At 45.2% G+C, this 18,890-nt stretch overlaps 1 protein-coding gene across 3 annotated transcripts; it reads left to right on the top strand.

The window, feature by feature from the left end:
- The first annotated feature begins 499 nt into the window (after positions 1-499).
- Positions 500-18,217, top strand: TPRA1 (transmembrane protein adipocyte associated 1). 3 transcript variants are annotated; one of them, XM_021532076.2, is made up of 11 exons: positions 500-505; positions 4,613-4,812; positions 4,968-5,100; positions 7,981-8,067; positions 9,640-9,712; positions 10,651-10,730; positions 11,815-11,925; positions 12,338-12,398; positions 13,450-13,552; positions 14,170-14,250; positions 15,328-18,217. In XM_021532076.2, exons 2-11 carry the CDS (start codon positions 4,622-4,624, stop codon positions 15,560-15,562), a joined length of 1,155 nt encoding a protein of 384 aa, XP_021387751.1. In that variant the 5' UTR covers positions 500-505; positions 4,613-4,621; the 3' UTR covers positions 15,563-18,217. The 3 variants fall into 3 exon arrangements, with proteins under 3 accessions (XP_021387751.1, XP_021387743.1, XP_077642250.1); XM_021532068.2 differs by lacking the exon at positions 500-505 and adding an exon at positions 911-1,088; XM_077786124.1 differs by lacking the exon at positions 500-505 and adding an exon at positions 1,955-2,080.
- The last annotated feature ends 673 nt before the right edge of the window (positions 18,218-18,890 follow it).

Here is an 18,890-nt window from a genome sequence, read left to right on the forward strand (position 1 = left end):
AACAGAAACTTCAGGGTAGCAAAAGCCTTGCATTCCTACAGAAGCAAACCCTACAGCCACAGGTAGAAACTCATGCCAGAATGAGTTTCAGAACTCCAGTCCTTGCAGTGACTCGGATAAGAAACATCCTCCTTGAAACTTCCCTGTCCGCCAGCTCTTACTGCTGAGAATAACGTGCCGGTGCTTAGCTGGTTATTTCCTTTAATTTCCTAAATAAATCTTGGCTGTTTTGCCACAGTTACTTCCTTGTTTACGATACTGAGCGTCTCTTTAGCCTGTCTGGCATTTGCACCTCAAAATCCTGCTAATTATCGATGGCGTTTCCCTTTAGCAGCTGTTGTCCAAGCTACTTCAAGTTTCTTCAGCCAGCTTTGAACTCTCCTTAAAAGCCGAACTCACAGGTTGTTAATCATCCCTCCCTGCAGGAACTTATTATCGGATCTCCCTCAATGATTAACCGCCCTGCCCTGCATCCAGCGGCCGTACGGAATTCCCGCGGAGCAGTGTGAGTTTAGGAGCGTGGCGGTGGGAGCAGGGCGGCAGAGCGCTCCTCGTCGGGTGGGATGCTGGGCTGTGCGGGCCGAGCCGGGCTGGGATCGGGCTGGAAGGACAGAGCCGAACCGAGCCGGGCCGGGGCTGGGATCGGGCTGGAAGGACAGAACCTGCCCTGCACGGGCCGAGCCGAGACCGCCGGCCCCAGGGTCGCCTCCCTGCCCGCCGCCACCGCTCCACGCCGGGCTGGTGACCCGCGGGTGTGTGCGGGACAAGGCGCCTTTAAAGCGCGGCGGACCCGCCCCCTTAGTCCCGCCTCCCGACCCTTCCGATTGGCTCGCTCCGCCACTTCTGTCGGGACCTTTGCCAGGACTCGCTCTCTGATTGGTCCAGCCGGGCACCTCCCGGGGACCGTCTCTCAATAGCGCCCCTGGGGTCGGCCGCTAAGCCCCGGCTGCGGCGGCCGCGTCTCCGCTTGCGGTGCGCTCCGGCCTCTCTTCAGCGACGCTCCCCGGCTGAGGGGAGCGGCAGGGCCGGGGCCGGGATGGCGGGGCCGGGACCCCGGGACTGAGCGGCGGCGGCGGGAGCGGGGCTGGGTACGAGCGGGGCCCGGCGGTGCGAGCGGAGCGGGGCCGCGGGAGGGGAGCGGTGCGCAGGGAGGGACGCTGCGGGGCGGCGGGGCCGCGGGCCTCCCGGTCAGCCCGGCGGGCAGAGGCGCCGCCGGCCCGCGGAGGGGTGGAGCGGCAGCCGCTCTCCCGCTGAGCTGCCCCGGCAGCCCGTGGGACGGGCGGCGCGGCCCCGCCAGCCCCGAGCCCGCGGAGCGCGCTTTCCGTGCCTGCCGCGGGAATCAAACCAAAACAGAAAAACCCCGGGATTTGCATTTCTGAAATCCGCCTCTGGGCCACAGTGCTCTGTGTCTGGGGGTTTGGGCTTATTGTTGATACTTCTGCTTTCAGTTTTTTTTTTTTTTTTTTTTTTTTTTTTTTTTTTTTTTTTTTTTTCTCTCTTTGCAGTTCCTTTCTTTTTAAGCTTAGTTCAGAACGAGATGTGAAACTAGAAGGGAGCGCCTCAATCACTGAGGGAAAATCCCTGTCTTAAATTCTAAGAGTGAAACGAAAAATGCAACTGTTGTGACCAAAAGAGAGGGTTGAAAAGACTTCTTAAAAAGGAAGAAAACAAAAGAAGAAAAAGGGTTTTTTTTCCTTTTATTTTGGGGGTTTTTTTTTGTTTTTTTTTTTTTTTAAGTTTTCTTAGTTTTAGTGTTCTGGGGTATTTTTTAAGCATTTAAGTTACTGAAGTAACAATTACATTATTTGAGCAAGGATGTGGTCAGTGCAGTTTTTATTGCACAAATAGGGTGTTGTAAGAAGCAGTCTTAATCCTATCATGATCGGTACTTAAGAGACTTTCTGATGCTTTTTGCAGAAAGTCAGAAAACTTTTGATTTTTTAATAACAGGTGCAACTTGTGCAGTTTGTAATTCACCTTTCTGTAGGTGGGCTTGGAAAGAACAAACAATTGTCAGTGATGTGAAGTCTGAATTTCACTGTTACTGTTACAGTGCCATGATTCAAGGACCATTGCATTGGTGAGTTAACATTTTCCTGAAGGTGCAGCAGAGCCCTTCCCAATGCTCTGTCACTGCAGCCCAGGAGCCATGCCCGTGTTCTTAGTCTGAATGCAGCTTATCCAGAGCTTGGACTGAGAAATTTGCCTTCACCAAGTCAGCCTGACTTCATCTGGAGTGTAGAAAAAAATGTTATTTTGTGTTCTGGTGTATAGAGCTGCCTGCTGGATGAAAGGGGGGCACCACGACTGCAGCACTGGTTTCTTTCCATGCTGCTTTGGGGTGATTTTACCCACCATGGGCTGGGCTGGCTGAAGCAGGCAGTCCCATGGAGGCAGGGTGTGGTGAGTGAGCTCTTGGATATGCTCAGCTGACTGGACTTACTTAGGCCTAGACAGGGCAAGGACAGTTGCTGAAAGGAGCAGTGTTGCTGTGGATGACAACCCCTGGTTGGATCCTTTCCATCAATTCTGGTCCTGTTGCTCTGGGGATTTTTGGTGTTGCTTTGGACAAGAGTGGGCCAGTTCTCCACATCTTTGCTGTAGGCTATTAGAAAAGCATGACCACAGTGCTGTCTGTCTGGTGGCCTTGGCTGCCCTTTCTTATCACATTGGATGTTCTGTAGCAATGCTTTGTGTACACTTCATGTGGGGAGGAAGAATACAAGGACCAGGCTGTAATGAGCAGCCTGGCTGAGAGGTGAGCTTGATTCTGCTTTGCCCTTTGAAACCTCGTGACTGGAGTTCTGTTACGTGTGGCCAACTCCTCTCCTTATCAGCAGCTGCTGTTGTGTGATAGTGGTGGCTTCTGGCAAAAAATAATGGAGCCTACTTGCTCTTTTCATAAGAAGTTGTTTTGCTAATGTAAATCTCGCACAGCTTTATATTTGAGCTCTTTTCAGTGTGACAGGCAGATGGAATTCTTTGTCCCAGAAGAGCTACTAGGAGGTTGTGATGGTCCACAGTTGATGATGTTATTCTGCCTGTGGTCTGTGAGGTTCTTCTCTACTTTTTAAAAAGTAAAGCTCCCCAGCTTTTTAAAAAATCAAGCAGCAATTTTTCTTTGTTGGCAAATGTGACCGTTCTTGGCCTCACCTCTACTGGCATGTAGTGGTGTTACAGAGGAAGAGAACAGAGCAAAATTGTTACGAGAAAATTCTTCTCTTCAGAGAAGTGAGTAGCTGGAGGGAAGAGAAGACGCTTCAAGAGATAAGTTTGGTATGTGAAGGTCGTTTGCTGGGACCTCTATTTAGAAGTAGATTTTTTTGGTCCAGGCTTTGCCAGCTTTGAGCAAAGCTGCTTCTTCCAGGTCTGTGTGTTTATTTACTGTGGTGCCTCTCTGGCAGTCACAAAAGAAAATCCCAGCTCAAGGAGTATCTGTCAGCAGGGGTGAATCGAAGGGAAGGTTTGTTGGCTGAGGATGGGATGATTCCCTTGCCCCTTAGAGAACCTAGGGAGAGTCTCAGCCTTTGAAGAGAAAGAATAGCCTGTGACTGACAGTCTCAAGCAATTTGTGAAGAAGCTGCTACTGAACTCTAAAAGCTCGTCAGATGACACAGGGCTGTGCTGATGCTTTCCAACTTGTGACTCACTCAGAACCTCTAAGGGAAAATACCTTCTGAGCCCTGTCATGGGGGCTGTCAGTTTTCACCACGCAAGTCAGGCCTGGAGTCAAACAAGGAGATTAAAAAAAAAAAATAAACCCCAGATTAGCTAGAACACGCAGAGTGCTGTCCCTGGCAATGTGCATCTTTAAGATGTCGGCTGTCAAAGATTTATAATTTTTGCATCTGTGGGTTGTTTATGATCTCTCTTTTGGGGATTGTCAGGAGGGGTGATTAGACCCTGTGTTTGTATTTAGCTTGTAGCTACTGAAGTACCTTAACAGTCAGGGTTCTACTTTAGGGTGGGAAGAGAGTTGCTCAAAAATAGAATCATTCTGGTGTCTTGCAGAGGGTTAGAAAAAGAATGCTGTATGTTGTTTTTTGCCAGTGTTGGGTTTGAAAGGTAAAGACTGTACAGTCCCTTTAGGTGAGTGTATGTGAGGCTTTCCCTGCTCTCAGACTTCAGAGTTCATAAGAGCAACTGGATTTTTGGAGGGACCTTCATCTTTTCTTTGCAGAAATCAAATGATTGACTGTCACTTCTTGATCTTGGGACCAAGAATGAATGCCCTGGTAAAGTAGGGTTTTTGTCTCTGTCTGATGATGCCACTTATTGCTGTTGGGCCTTGATTTCTTCTAGGAATCTGCCGAAGCTCAAAGAATGACAAAATTTAATCCCACATAGCACCATTTGAAGGTGCTTGTTACTCTGATATCAGTGTGGTTTTGTACTGACCACCCTAATGGCTGTGTGCAGACTTTGGGCAGGTGGCATTTCATTGTGTAATACAGTGTTTGACGTGATGATAATTGGCTGTACCAAGCAGGAAGCAGTTGTGCAGGGGCTTAATGTCAAGGATGTGTTTTTTCAGCTGTGACTCACAACTGATTTAATATTGCTTTTTTTCCTCTGCTGTGGCTGTCTTGCTCTGTTTTATCTGGACTTGAAGGAGGACAGGATGTTCCAGTCCATGATGTCTGTGATGACATTCTCCATGTCTGACAACATCACACATTCGACTGCCCTGGTGACGGCACTGGATAATGTGACAACTCTCTCCCCAATGACAACGCACGTGATCAACGACACGAACATCACAGTGCCACACAAGTGCCTGTTGTTGCTCTATGAAGACATTGGGAAGTCCAGGTGAGCTGGAGGAAATGGGACCACAGTCTTGACCCTGGATCAAAGGAATGAGCTTTGTTTGTTTCTCAGTTTGATTGAGAAGGGGTTGGGGCTGGTGCCTTCCTTTCTAGAGGCTGAAGAACTGGGATAAAACCTGTTTTATTTGCTTTTTGCAGAGTCCGCTACTGGGATCTTCTGCTCCTGGTTCCCAATGTGCTTTTCTTTATGTTTCTTCTCTGGAAGCTGCCCTCTGCCAGGGCCAAAATCCGGGTCACTTCCAGCCCAATCTTCACTACATTCTACATACTAGTGAGTACCACTCTGTGCCTTTGGACTAATGAGTGTTATTTTTGTTATCACTCATGAACAATATCACAGAACTAGTGGGGAGAGCCTAGGGCAGCTCTTGCAGGGATAAAAGCTGCTTTCTGTTGAAGGTATACTGCAAGAAGTAGACTTTTTTCACTGTTGGAATTCAGCTTTTAATAGGTTCTGGGGCCAGATCTGCTGGATTTTCTCCTGTGATGATTTTACTTTTTCCTTTTCCATTTTTCTTCTTTTCTTGCTTTGCTGTCTTGGAATGTAGTATCTTATGTTTTCTTTGCTCTTTGCAGTAAGTAGCATGGGACACAAGCCCAGCTTTTCATTGAGGTAGTGAAAGGAGAATAATTTGTGTCAAACTGTTGAAAAGCTTGGTCATCTGCTAGAGAAAGTGGTTATGTGACAGAGTTCTGGTTAGTCTGGGAATTAGAAACCCAATCCTGTTAGTTTCTTTCACATCATGTCAAAGTGGTCCTTACTTGATGTTCTTTATAGTTCTTAAGGTGGAAACAGAATATTCAGTACAGTTACAGTTCACAAACATCAAAGGTCTTGCTGTGCTCCTCTCACTAGTCCTGTGGTGCTCTGTGATACTGCTTAGAGGACTTCATAAATGCCGCTCAGGACCTACCTGAATTTGTTATAAATACCATTCAGAAGCTTTTTGATATCCTGGCTTGCCTTAGAATATAACATAATATGATTGCTCTTCCTCAGTGAGATTAGTACAGGTTGTAGAAGTGAATGTATATTTGGATTGGGTTAGATGGATGCCTCTTTCTCTGATCTGTGTTCAGGTACTGGCATGGCAAAACCCAAGAAGCTCAAAACCAAATCTGACCTAGTAGCCTCACCTGAATCTTTCTTGGGAAGTTTTGTTAGCTCTTTCAGGCCAAGAGTTGGGCTTCTGGGCTTCTGCATGGTTTTGGATAACCAGGTATACACACAAATGTTTCAACCATTTAGAAATATTGCTGACTATTTCCAGTCTGGATTTAAACCTTTCTATGTGTTTCCAGTAGTGCACGTGGTCAGTAGAGGTTTGTGCCAGAGGCTTTGAAAAACAAAACTCTTGATAAACCAAAGGGAGGGAAGTGAATTGACTTTATGCTCTGGATGGCAACAGCCCCACACAGCTGCTCTCTCACTCCCCCTCACTGAAACAGGGGAGAGAATCAGAAGAGTAAAAGTGAGAACTTGTGGGTTGAGATAAAGACAGTTTAGTAAGCCACAGCAAAAGCTGTGCACACAGAGAAAGCAAAGCAAGGCATTCACTTACCACTTTCCATGGGCAGGCAGGTGTTCAGCTGTTTCCAGGAAAGCAGGGCTCCTCCTCACATGTTATTGGGAAGACAAACACCGTTACTTTGAAAGTCTTTTCCTTCCTCCTTCTTCCTGTCTTTATGTGATGAGCATGATGCCATATGGGATATTCCTTGGGCCAGCTGGAGTCAGCTGTTCCAGCTGTCCCCTCTTAACTTGGGCACCTCCAGCCAACTCGCTGCTGGAGTGGCATGAGAGGCAAAAAATGTCTTGCATTCTGTGTAAGTGCAGTGCAGCAGTAATGAAAATATTTGTGTTATCAACACAGTTTTCAGCACAAAAATCCTAAACACAGCCCCACACCAGCTACTGTGAAGGAAATTTCCTCTATCCCAGTCAAATCCAGCACACAGTCTTAGAGGAAAATGCTTTAACTCAGTTTCATACTATGTTATTGGGAAATGAGGATGGAAGTGTGTTCTGTGAGGTCTTCCTTTAAATTGGCTGTTTGTTGTGTTCTAGAGGAATGCTTTCTCTGGAGTTGGTGGTTAATGTGGAGTTAACAGATTGGGAAGAGTCTCTGCTTGCTTAGAGAGGTAACAAAGATATGTGTATTTCTCTGCAGTGAGTTGTTGCAACTCTAGAACACCATTATATGCAGGGACCCTTATTTTCTGTCAGTGTTTTGTCATGGAGTTTTCCCCCCAGGAGTGTTGTATTCTCTTGCTGTTGCTGTCCCTTCTTCCTCTAAGAAAGAGAAACTCATCTGTGGGTCACTTATTGGTCATTTCCATTCTACAACCACCTTAGAATCAGCTTGGACTCTTGGTTCTCTGATAGGTTTAGCTGTCTCCTACCTTCATCATTAGGATCAGCCTGACATTTAGAGAATTTTATCTGGAAAAATCCACTTTCTTAGAGTGTAAGTCTGCACAGTGGAGTGTAGATACATCCAACTGAGCTCTTAATTGCATGGGATGGCTATAACAGCACAGGGTAGCTGAGCCTCATTGAGCTGTCATGCTTTGATGTACATGAAGTGAGTTGGTGATCTCTGTGTTGCACTGTGCAGCAGGGTAAGATGTTTTGAAGCTGGTGGCTGCAGGTGACTTTTCCTCTGCATTTCTGAGTATTGTTAGTACAGAGTGAGAGAACTGCAGGTTTAGTTTTGTCATAATTGTGTAGTGTGGTAGTTGGTATTGAGTGGTTTCTGTTATCTGATGTGATTGGTTTAGTCAGACATACCAACCATTTGGTTGTGTAATTCAGAGGGATATGTTTTCTGTCTGTTTGTTTTTCTCCTCTCCTGCCCCAGTGGAATGAAGGGAAGACTAAAGATACTGTTGTAAAGACTGTGTGAAGAACTCTTCAGAGCTTAATCTGACGGCTGAGACAATTGTTCCTTCCTAAATTCTAAGGCACTGTTCCTATCTAATGGGTCTGAGGAATCTTTTTCAGGAAATTAACTCTAGTCTGCCACAGGAAATTCTTAGTACACATTATCAGGCTTGAAAGCTGACTTGAAAACGGTGTTCCAAAAGGGCTTCTGATCGCTGCTGCATATGTGCCTTTTGACACAAGCTTACTTTTGCTCTTTTTTTGCAGGTATTTGTGGTGGCTTTAGTTGGCATTGCACGAGCTGTTGTCTCAATGACTGTGAGTGCCTCTGATGCTGCCATGGTTGCTGACAAGGTAGGTGCAACACTGACATTAGAGGCTGTGCTTTGTGTACTTCTTATTACAGCAATCTGCTCTGACTTCCCTCTTATGTGTGTACAAGAAGAATGTGCTTTTTTGCAGTACTCTTAGCTATGTGTACTATGGAATCCTGTTTTGATAGCTGGATCTAAATCATCACAACATCCGGGATGGTAAAACAATGGATTTCCTAAAATAGACACACAAATAGTGGCAGCAAAGGTTTCCTGTTACAGGGATGAAATTATTCTCTTTTGCAACAGATAAGCATTCAGATACCTTTAATGGATAGGCAAGACCTGGCCTTTGTTACTCTTGCAGTATTCTAGTGGCTCTTTGAAAATGTTGAAGTTTTTGTGTTGAATGCAAATAAAACTAACTTTCCTTTTGAGACTGACACCTGAACATCCTTGTGAGCACTCTGAGCACAGGGTGAACCATTAGCAAACAGGAAATATCTTAGTATGTGCTGTTCCTTTGCAGTAATTTGACTTGTCGCAAAATACTGCTTAAAACAAAAAGCTCTGCAGTCCTTGAGCTGTTAGAGAAAGAGGAGTCACATACAGAGTACAGGTCTTCAGGATTTATTCTCTGGGATCAGTGTGGTTTCCTTGCTTTTCCCTTTAATGTTATTGTCAAAGCATCGTGCTGAGCTGCTGTTGCAAATGGATGTTTGTAGCATTTTTCATTCACCTCTGTCCAGCAGATGTAGGTCCAGGACTTGAATAATGAAGAGGTGTAAAGGTGTTTTTCTTCAGCTCTGGTGTTGGAAATTATGTAGCAAGACAGATACTTGGGAAATTATGTAGCAAGACAGATACTCTGACAGTTTTTTCTGTAAACGTGTTCTATTCTATTATGTTTCTTTTGTGTTCTCTTACATATATGTGCACACACACACTGTGTATTTGCTGGGATTAGAAGGGTCTTATCCAATGCCTCTTAAAATATTACATATCTTCAAGAGAGCACCATTCAGTGTTCAGAGATAAAGGGTTAATAAGCCAGAATCTGGGTGCTTGTTCTAGGTTTGGCATTGATTTATTGCATGACTCCCTGAAAAATTGCCTCACCTGCTTTTTATTGGTCTTGTTTCATCAAATAAAACATGAGATTGCAAATGGCAGGCTGGAACGGAGAGTGCTTTTTACTTGATTATGCTTTAGATTTAAGGACCAGTACCTTTGGAAGAGGGCAGAATACAGTTTGTTCAGGCATGTCTACTGCTTTAAGAACTGGCTTTGTTCAATATTTGAAGTTATCATGGGCTTGTGCTCTTTGGGAGCAGCAAGAGCATATCTGAAATAAGTGACAAATCCTCAATGGTGGCAATCCATGGCCACTTCCTCTCTTTAGAGCTGCTATTTGCTTGTTCCCACACAACTGTTCTGTTCCACAGGCACAAACAGGGCTTGGAACAAGCATGTGATCAGTATCCCTACAAAGCATGAGAAGGGTTTGTGGAAATGACCAGAAGCTGCCATCCCTTGGAATTTTGCCTTATTAAGTTCAAACTGGTTCCTGGCTCCATCTAATCATGTTTATCTGGTCTCTGTTATCCCTCAGATCCTGTGGGAGATCACAAGGTTCTTCCTTCTGGCAATTGAACTGAGTGTGGTGATTCTAGGCCTTGCCTTTGGTATGTGTCAGCAGTGCTTTGAATGTTTCCTGTTGCCTTTCCTTCCACAGAGATTGCATTTGTAAGTTTATGGTGATGCTGATTCTATAAAGTGAAGAGGCTATAGAATAAATACAAAGGGCAAATCGTGGAGTTTTCATTAGAAGTGGCTGAAGGCCTCATTATTCTTACAGATCTATGGCGAGTGTGACTTAAGGGTTTATATGTGCTTGGTTAGTCCTGCACTCATACAGTGGAGTGTACAGCTTAAGTAATATTTTTATGCCAAGATCAACAGTCTGATGTTTGCTTCAAGCCCATTTTATTTAAGATGGTCCCCTTCATCCCATCCTTAATTAGTTTGATCCATCCTGGTTGCATTCAAATACTTCATCTGTACCTTCAACTGTAATTCTACTTCTTTCAGTTATGCAAGTGAAAATGCCTCTCCCTGTGGGTCAGAGGTACAGGAGAGGGTGGGTGTCACTGTTGCACGTGTCAGTGGGACACGAGCAGTGTATTTTTTATCTTTTGAAGGCTCATAGAATAATTTAGATTGGAATGAGCTTCTGGAAATTGCCTACTTCAGTATATTCCAGTACAGATTTCTCTACCCCAGCCTCCCATCAATTCTTCTCCCTGAGAAGCAGCTTTATAACATCTCAGTGTACTTGATGCTGGAGTAATTACTTTTTTTTTTTTTCCCTGTAACCCTGGCAGAAGGACTTAGTTGTTTTCTCTTAGTGTGGACAGGAGGAAAGCAAGTTAAAATCTGTTGGTTTTGTAAATAGGATTTTTGCCTGTGAAAGGCTCAACTCTCCAAATAGGGTTTAAGTCAGCTTTAACCTTCCCTTGAAGGCTTGTGGAAATAAGTATTTTCCTTTATTGGTTCTGAAAAGAGCCGTTTTTAACAGTGCTGGGATTACATCCTGAGTCACTTCCATATCCCATAATTACAGGTCACCTGGAGAGCAAGTCAAGCGTGAAACGTGTGCTGGCAATCACCACTGTGCTGTCTCTGGCATATTCTGTAACCCAGGTGAGTACACTGAAGCAGAAGAATTTGCAAAAGAAGGAACTTTGCTTGATGTTAAACAGTTAAGTGTGAGAATCCTATCTGAAAGTGGCAGCTTTGCTCTTCAGATGAGGTTTTGGAGGAAGACTGAATGTTTGTGGCAGTGTATAAGCAGATAGTATCTGCTTGTCTTCTTTACTGCATAAATAGCTCAGATAAGGTGAAGAAATGAGGTTTGGATAGATTGCATTGTTTAGTGAATCTGGGAACAAGAGTGAGGTTTTTCCACACCTGAGCCACAAGTTCTGGATCTTCCCTCAAGGGCCATGAAAACCATGTGCTTGCCAAGTAAGGGCAGTGCAGAGCTGAATCTTTGAGAGCTGAGAGCTCTTGCTTCTCTTCAGATTAGCAGCTGCCTTGCTGGCTCAGTTTATTAGGCATGTCTTCATGTCCCTGAACAATGCAATCTGTGTCTGGGTTTATTCTCCTCCTCGGCATGTCAGTGGTCAGCCTGTGTCTCTGTACTCAGGGCAGTGCCAGAGTAACACACAGAGCTTTGTTCTGGGACCAGGCTCTTGGCTGCAGAGACAGTGAGCTGGTCATTACCACATGATGAAGCTGGAGGAGCCTCATAAAATATCAAGTGCTAGAGCTATATCTGGGTTCAGTAGTGCCTACAAGAACTTTGCTCTCCACTATCTGTATGGGTAGCTCCTAAACAAGACAGTGTCCTTTCCCAAATTGACTATATTCTGGGTGTTTCAGCAGAAAGATCTACTTTAAAGATTGAAATGGAGCTCTTAGCTGTTTTAGACATACAACTGCTTGCATCCCGTGTCCACCTCAGTCTCTCTTCTGTAATGTTGCTGGTGCCAGTTTCCTTCAGATGCAGATTCCTGCCACTCTTTTTCTCCTCACTTCTTGTCTTTAGTTTCCTCTTCTTGTTTGTGAGTATAACTTGGTCTAAGCAGGGATTGGTTAGGTTGAGGGTGGGGAGCAGGCCAGCTGTTTTCTGAACTTCTTTAAGCATAGTGTCCCTTGTCCAAATATGCATTTCAGTGGGGATACAGCTTGTAATAGTATCATGTTGGTGCCACTTCTCTCCTAGGGCACTCTGGAAATCCTATACCCTGATGCCCACCTCTCAGCAGAAGACTTCAATATCTATGGTCATGGTGGGAGACACTTTTGGCTTGCCAGCTCCTGTTTCTTCTTCCTGGTAAGTACTGGGAATGTGTTACACACTCTGATAGCTTCTTTGTATTTTCTAAATGGAGCAAGGAGGATGATTTGAGTACAGTAATGCCCTAATCCCCCTCCTGCAGCACAGCATTTGTCTCATGTGGGGGGGGGGGGGGGGAGCTGAGGAATAAAGGTGCAATGGGAGTGGTGTAAGCTGGGCCAGCTGTATTCCTGAGCTCAGATATTCTTCCCTCCTGTGTTTCTCAGCTGTTTTATGCTGATGGGGGTGAGTTGTGGGGCCTTCACATCTGTTCTGTGTTTAATGTTAAGGGATTGTGCCTCTGCCCTGAGACACGTAGGGAGTGCATAATGCCACACACCATCCCTGCAACGATTGTTGAGTTGAGTTGCCAAGCAGCCATGGAACTGTTAGTTCTTTGTCTCAACAGGTCTATTCCTTGGTGGTGATTCTTCCAAAAACTTCTCTGAAAGACCGGATTTCTTTGCCCTGTAGGTAACTGTAGTGTTTTCCATAGAATAGATGGGTACAGCATCAGGATAAAGCATGGATGGGAGTAAAAAGTTCCTCTATGTGTTTGTGCTGCAGATGCATTCCATGTCTCAGAGTTTAGATAACGTGGCAAAGGACTGATAACCTATCCCTGGAAAAAATAGTATGTTGTGTCTTTTAGAAAGCAGAGTAAGAGCAGTTATACTGCTACTTTAGCAGCTAAATAATTGCATTAAGAAAACAAGACCTACTGCTCAGTTAATGATACAGATATAATGTAAATATATAATCTTCTGAGAGCCTTAAGAAATGGCTTCTTAATAACAGCTTCCTTTGAAATGCACACATGATGGTAAAGTGTGTGTGCTAGTCATTCCCTGAGAAGGGAAGGCTAAGTGGGAGATACTCAATAATTTTTGTCTGGGCTTTTACTTTATCAAGATGATTCTGTTTGTTTGGTTTTGCTGTTGTTGCAGAATATCTGCAGCTCTTGAATAGAGAGAAGCTGTTATTAAGGTGTTTGTACTGAGCTCTTTCTCTAACTAGTGTTGACATCCCTCTGTGGGTATCCTGAGGGAGGGGTTATGTATGTCACATGTCACAGGCACAGGTCCTGGGCCTGATATGCCTGGTCTCCAGCACACCCTGCTACTCCTTTCGGGGTCTCCTGAGCAGTATTATTAGTGCTGTACATTGGAAGGGCACAGATTCTAGTTCAGCTGGGTTGTTTTTGTTTAGTTTTTCTTGTGTTCATTTATGTGACTGACAATGGTTCCAGACACCTGCAAATCAAATCTTTGCATGTGTTGCTGTAACCTTGCCTTCCAAACCCATCTTGAGTATGCATATACACATGCAGGAGGGTATGGTTTAGTCCATTTTACCACCATCAATTCTGCCAGCATGGGACAGGAAAATGCAGTCTTAATTCTTCAGCAGTTCTTAGAGACAAGGTGGTGAGAAGCTTCTGTTGCATTTGGCATCTCCATCAAACAGATTTCCATGGGTGTTTGAGGTTGAGCTTCACATGTGTCCATGTCTTTCCCACAGCCAGGAAGAGTTTTTATATTTATGCTGGCATTCTGGCACTGCTGAACCTGGTGCAGGGCCTGGGCAGTGCCCTCCTCTGTGTGGATATCATAGAAGGATTGTGGTAGGTACACTGGGGGAGGTGGTCTGCAGCCTGGATCTTGTGTTCTCTTTGAGTGTCCTTTAACACTGCCTCTCCCAAGAAAACAAACCTATGCTGTGTTCCTAAGAAGGAATAAACCTGTTGGTTCTGGTTTGTGCCAAAAGAGTCCTAAGTAATCAGAAAACTCCCCAGTGGAGAGGTTGTGGAGCTGTGTGTACTGCAGTTGTTTTGAGGTGCTGAGTGAGAGTAATAGTGTGAATCCACCAATGTCTGGCCATTAGTAGGTAATAAGAGAGGAGATTGTCTATTTGTTAGAAATATGGAGACACCCTTATACCTGGAGTCTTGTTCTGCAGGGATCAGTGTCACATTTGAGAGTCAAAATTGGGAGTACTGAGACTGCTCTTGGTCAGACCTTGGGTTTTGGCATGGTTCCCCTGAGTGTCTAGAAGCAGTGACATATGTTGATGACAATGGCTATTGCTTTGCATCAGTTTAAATTTGTTTAGCATGATGTTTCTTAATCTTTGGACACTTTGGAGGAAAATTGGATCATTTGGGAGGATGTAAGTGGTGTTACCTTAGCTGTATTGTTCTTGAATACTAAATCCCTTCATGTTCCCTTTTGTTGTTGACAGCTGTGTTGATGCTACCACGTTCCTTTACTTCAGCTTCTTTGCACCTCTCATCTATGTGGCATTCCTGAAAGGTTTCTTTGGGTGAGTAGCCAGGAAGATGAGTTTAGATGTATGTATATAAATTGTCTTTTAAGTGTTTTGCACTCAGGTTCTCTCAGTCTGTACAATAAAGACAGCAACTAGAATGCCAGTTAGAGAGCCAGTCTTAATTTCTGCCGTTGAAGAATTTCTGTGACCCGTTGCTGCTCACTTCTGTGCAGGGCTCCTTTACATGCAGAGCAGATCTGATGGCTGTATTCCTCACACATTTCTGAGGATCACTTCTTCAGCATCAGCACTGTCTGTAGTACAAAGCTTTTCTGCTGAAGTTGATAGCTAAATGCTTAATGAGGAATCGAGCCCTGGGAGTTGAAACGGTCTTCTGAGTAGGTTTGGGGTAGATTGGTAGAAAGGATGTGGGAGTTTAGTAACTCTTCGGCCGAGGACTCCCCCGTGGCCCAAACGCCACTAGTGAAAAGCCCTGGGAAGGTCCATTCTCAGGCCGGGGGCGCCGCCGTGTGGCCACTCGCGGGAAATGCACCTTGGTGGGAAACGAGTGGTTCAGTGTAGGCTTTAGTATTTGTTGGTCATTAGTGAGAAATAGCAGGCTTTAAAATAACTAAGAAGATAAAGTGCTTTTAAAATATAAAAATGTACTTCTGCATCCCTTTGAAATTAGAAGGCAACATTGGAGTTCAAGATGAAAACTGCTGATCTACAAGTGTTTGTATTTTGGTTTTCATGATGTGCATAGGTAGAGCTTGAAGTATACTCCTGTTCTGACTCATTTTGTGTCAGTAGCCAGGCTGTTGTGGAGTTCAGTAGTGTTTGGGTGCTGTTGCCCTCAGTAATTCAAAGCTCCTGAAGATGAGAACTCTTTTCCCACAGCAGAGTCAGGATTCTGCCATTTGTATTTCTCTTAAGTGACTTCTTCCAAAGCTTAATTTAGCATTACTTTATGGCAGTTACTCTGCCACCAATTTGTAGACCAAAAGCTCATTTAAAGAGTGTTTGAGGTATGAATGTACAATTTCTTAACACTGATGAGTTTCAATTAAGGATAGGTAGCTGTGATACGACATTGGTAACACATGGATTTTAAATCTTTCATCACTCCAGGTCTGAACCGAAGATCCTTTTCTCCTACAAATGCCAGGTGGATGAACCTGAGGATGTGGATGTGCACCTACCCCACCCTTACGCTGTTGCCAAGAAGGAAGGAATGGATTCTGGGTTCTACTCGAGCACTCAGATTGACACCACAGCCTACCTGGACGACGTGGCCTCTATGCCATACCACGTGGGCAGCATCAACAGCATAGACAGTGACCGCTGGAAATCCATCAATGCCTGAGGCAGGGCACCTCAGACATGTGCTCCTCCTTTCTTCCAAACTCCCTGATACCACAGCTGTTCGGATGTCCACTGGAAACCTCTCCTTGGCTACCTGCCATGGCTTTCCTCTTGTCCTTAGGATTTCCAACACCTATTGTGGCACTAAGTTGGCAGCCCAAACCCTTTTGGGAAGAACGCTTTCTGTTGCTACATGAGAACAGTGTAGAGTGGTTTTGTTCATAAACCTTTAAACACTGAACTTTCCTGATCCTCCACGTTCCTGATGTGAATATGACCCAGAAGATAGTCCTGGCTGGCACCTCTTCCTTTTCAGTGACTGAAAGCACTTGTTTCTCACTTAGAGCAATGATGTTTAGGAATGAGGGTGCTGATTTGACTGCTATATTGTACATATATAGAAAGATTTTGGTGGTTGAAACCAAAGATGATCTTCCTGGGCTAAGCGGCATGGCTGCCTGCACCTTGCCATAATACAACAGCACAGGTGGTGATAGTGTCTGATGAGTGAAGCTGGTCACTGGGGCTCACCCTTGGTTTCAGCTAACACTGTTGAAAATTGTGAGTTGGAATTGCTAGTGGTTAAAAGGAATGTTCTCAGTGTATGGGGAAAAGAGGTATGAAGAGGAATGAACTGTTCTCTGTGCCCAGAGAACATTTGGGGAAGGCTGGTAGCTCACGGCAGGGATGTGAAGTGACTGAACAGTAGGGAGACAGAAGGACAAGCAGTGCTGCTGTCTAGCTGAGCTGAAGGAGCTGTGAACCAGTCTCTGGAAGCTGTAGTGCTGTGCATTTGAGCTCAAAGGAAAGTCTAAGTAAGAACACTGAATCAGGGATGAGTTTCAAGAGTAAAACCTGTGAGGTAGGTGTGTTTTCCATCTGCACCCTGCTTCATGGCTTTGGCAGGGGCTCAGAGAGTGCTGTGAAGGAGGAAGGTGACTCTGCAGATGAAGGCTCCAGAGACATTCAGGTGCTTGAGGCAGAGCAGAAGCCTATGATGAGTCTGAGCTGTCAGAATTTAGTGACTGGAAACTCAAACACCTTAGGTGTGCTAGAATTGAGTTGGCTGGTGTGCTGCAGTGGGAGAAGAGTGGGAGCTGGATGTGTATCTCTGGCAGTGTCCTTCCCTTACATTGCAGTTCAGATCCCCAGACTGCTGCTGCTCTCAGTAAGTTTTATGGCTCAGTATGTTGAAAATGCTTATGTGCATGTGGGGAGTGGTCCTTTTAAAGACTTCCTGGTACTTCTTATTAACCTCTTCCGTGCTGGAAGAGGGACTCCTATTGTCTGAGCTGTCTGGCATGCAGTTTCAAGACGTGGTGTTCCAATCCAGTGACTGTTCACGTGAAGGCTGCATCAGTCTGGTTTCTGGGATATCCTGTGCTTTCCAAGGATGAAGTATTCCTCTAGATTTGGTGGTGCTTTCCTACCCCAGTCCACCAGATAGGTGGAGATCTGGTGTAAGCAGCTTCCCACTAGGGATGGTAGAAAAAGGGAACTTGCAGTGTTTGGGGACTGTGTGAATCTCTTGCCCCAACTTACTCTGTTCCTGAAGAATACTGAGGTAAGAGTAAGCAAGGTGCAGTGTAGAGGTGTTGGTTTGGATCATTAGCAGGTAGGGAATGGTGTTTGCTACCAGATGTTCCCACCACAGGGAAAGAAAACATGGGTAAGAACGTGCAGTTCATATTGGTTGCCAAAACTATGTAGGCCTTTGCTTATCTTATTTTGTTTATGAGCAATGCAGCTTCTCTGTCTGCCTGGGTACTATTCCCTACAGGCCTCTAAGTAGCACTGGCACCTTGAAAACAAATAATGCTCCAACCCACCCAACCCTTCACCCCCCTTTTTTATTTTTATTTACTTCTGGGGAAAAAAGACTTCCATCTATCTGTGTACTAGGAGTGAGTAGTTTCTTGTAGGTCACAGCCTTTCACATTTCCATTTTGTGCAATGACTGCAAGGGCTGGACAAGGATCTTGCCAAGTCAGCCCTTGTCACGTTAGAGAAGTGTTCCGTGCTCCTCTGTCACTGCTGTCAGTCGGCCTGAGCCACGCTGGGCTGCTTGCTGTAAAAGGGATGGGTGATGTGATGCCTGAATTGCTGTGCTGCTGCTCCCGGTGCTGCTCACAACACTGATCCTGAGCTGCTGGTTAGAAAGGGTGAGGGAGCCTTCAAAGCTTCCCTGGGCCTTGGACAGAGTCAAGAGAGATGAAGATTACAAAGCAGTTGAGAACTAAAAGAGCAACTGCTTTTCCAACCCAAGTCAACCCATTTGTTGACTTTCAACACCCTAAGTGAAAGGAATTACCTGCCCTTCTTGGTGATGTGAAGAGCCTGTTATGAATTTGCCTTTTTTTACCATCTGAATTCAGTGCTGAAGGATCACCTGTGCAGGTTGTCAACATCCATCCTGTCCTTTGCTGGCAGGACTCCAGAATTTCTGGAATGTTCCATGTTCTGCTGCTGAGGAGCTTCTGCACTAGGTCATGGACTGACCTTCCTCCTGTTATGTATTTATGTATATATAATGCTTTGGGCCATCTTAAAGTGGTTCTTGAGCAAAGTGTGTTACATGTGGGGGGTGGTGAAAAGAAAGTATAGAATAAATGTATATTTTTGTTTGTAAAATAAATAAAATTAAGTTTGGCATAAATGGCCATGCTTTATTTCTTAAATGAGACATATTGGGGAGGAAAAGTAACTTGAAGATTTAAAAAAAAATGGCAGAAAGGCATGGGCACAGGTGTGATGTGGCTTTGTTTGCCTTTGCCAGCTGGCCTTCCTGGATCTTTGCAGGTGATGTCTGCCACCTGGCTGGGAGTGTACACCTGGAAAGGCTTAGGGAAGGATGACAGGAGTAATCACAATTATGGAAAGACTTCTGGAGGGGTAATCACATGGTTGAGAACTCACCAGCCTGGAAGAGCAATGGTGCAGGCCTGTGAAACCCTTGGAGAGGACAGAAGAGGTGAGTAAGGACTATCTGTTCTTGGGCTCTTTCAGTGCAAAAACCGGGTACCATCAAATGAAGTGGGCAGGTGGCAGATATGAAATGAGCAGGAGGTGGGTGAGGGAGCTTCAGGCGCCCCTGTGCTCTTGCCTGGCTGGTGAGGGTGTTCCTGGGGTGCAGGCAGCTCACACTGCACAATGCAGTGCCCTTGTCTTGAGAGCTTGAGCAATGGGCTGACTCCAGCATACAAGGTGCTGCACAATTAACAAAAATATTCCCTACTTCCAGGAATGTGCTCTAGAAGAGACCTGGATATCCAGAGGGGTTTAGGGGGTGCAGACTCACAGATACTCCCTGAACATTGGCCCATGTCCGA

The sequence above is a fragment of the Lonchura striata genome, chromosome 12 (genome assembly GCF_046129695.1).
Source record: "Lonchura striata isolate bLonStr1 chromosome 12, bLonStr1.mat, whole genome shotgun sequence".
Lineage (NCBI taxonomy): Eukaryota > Metazoa > Chordata > Aves > Passeriformes > Estrildidae > Lonchura > Lonchura striata.

Coding starts and splice junctions, on each gene's coding strand:
- TPRA1 (XM_021532076.2), top strand. CDS start 4,622: ATGTTCCAGTCCATGATGTCTGTGATGACATTCTCCATGTCTGACAAC. Junction 4,813..4,967: donor GAAGACATTGGGAAGTCCAG/GTGAGCTGGAGG, acceptor TGCTTTTTGCAG/AGTCCGCTACTGGGATCTTC. Junction 9,713..10,650: donor GATTCTAGGCCTTGCCTTTG/GTATGTGTCAGC, acceptor CCATAATTACAG/GTCACCTGGAGAGCAAGTCA.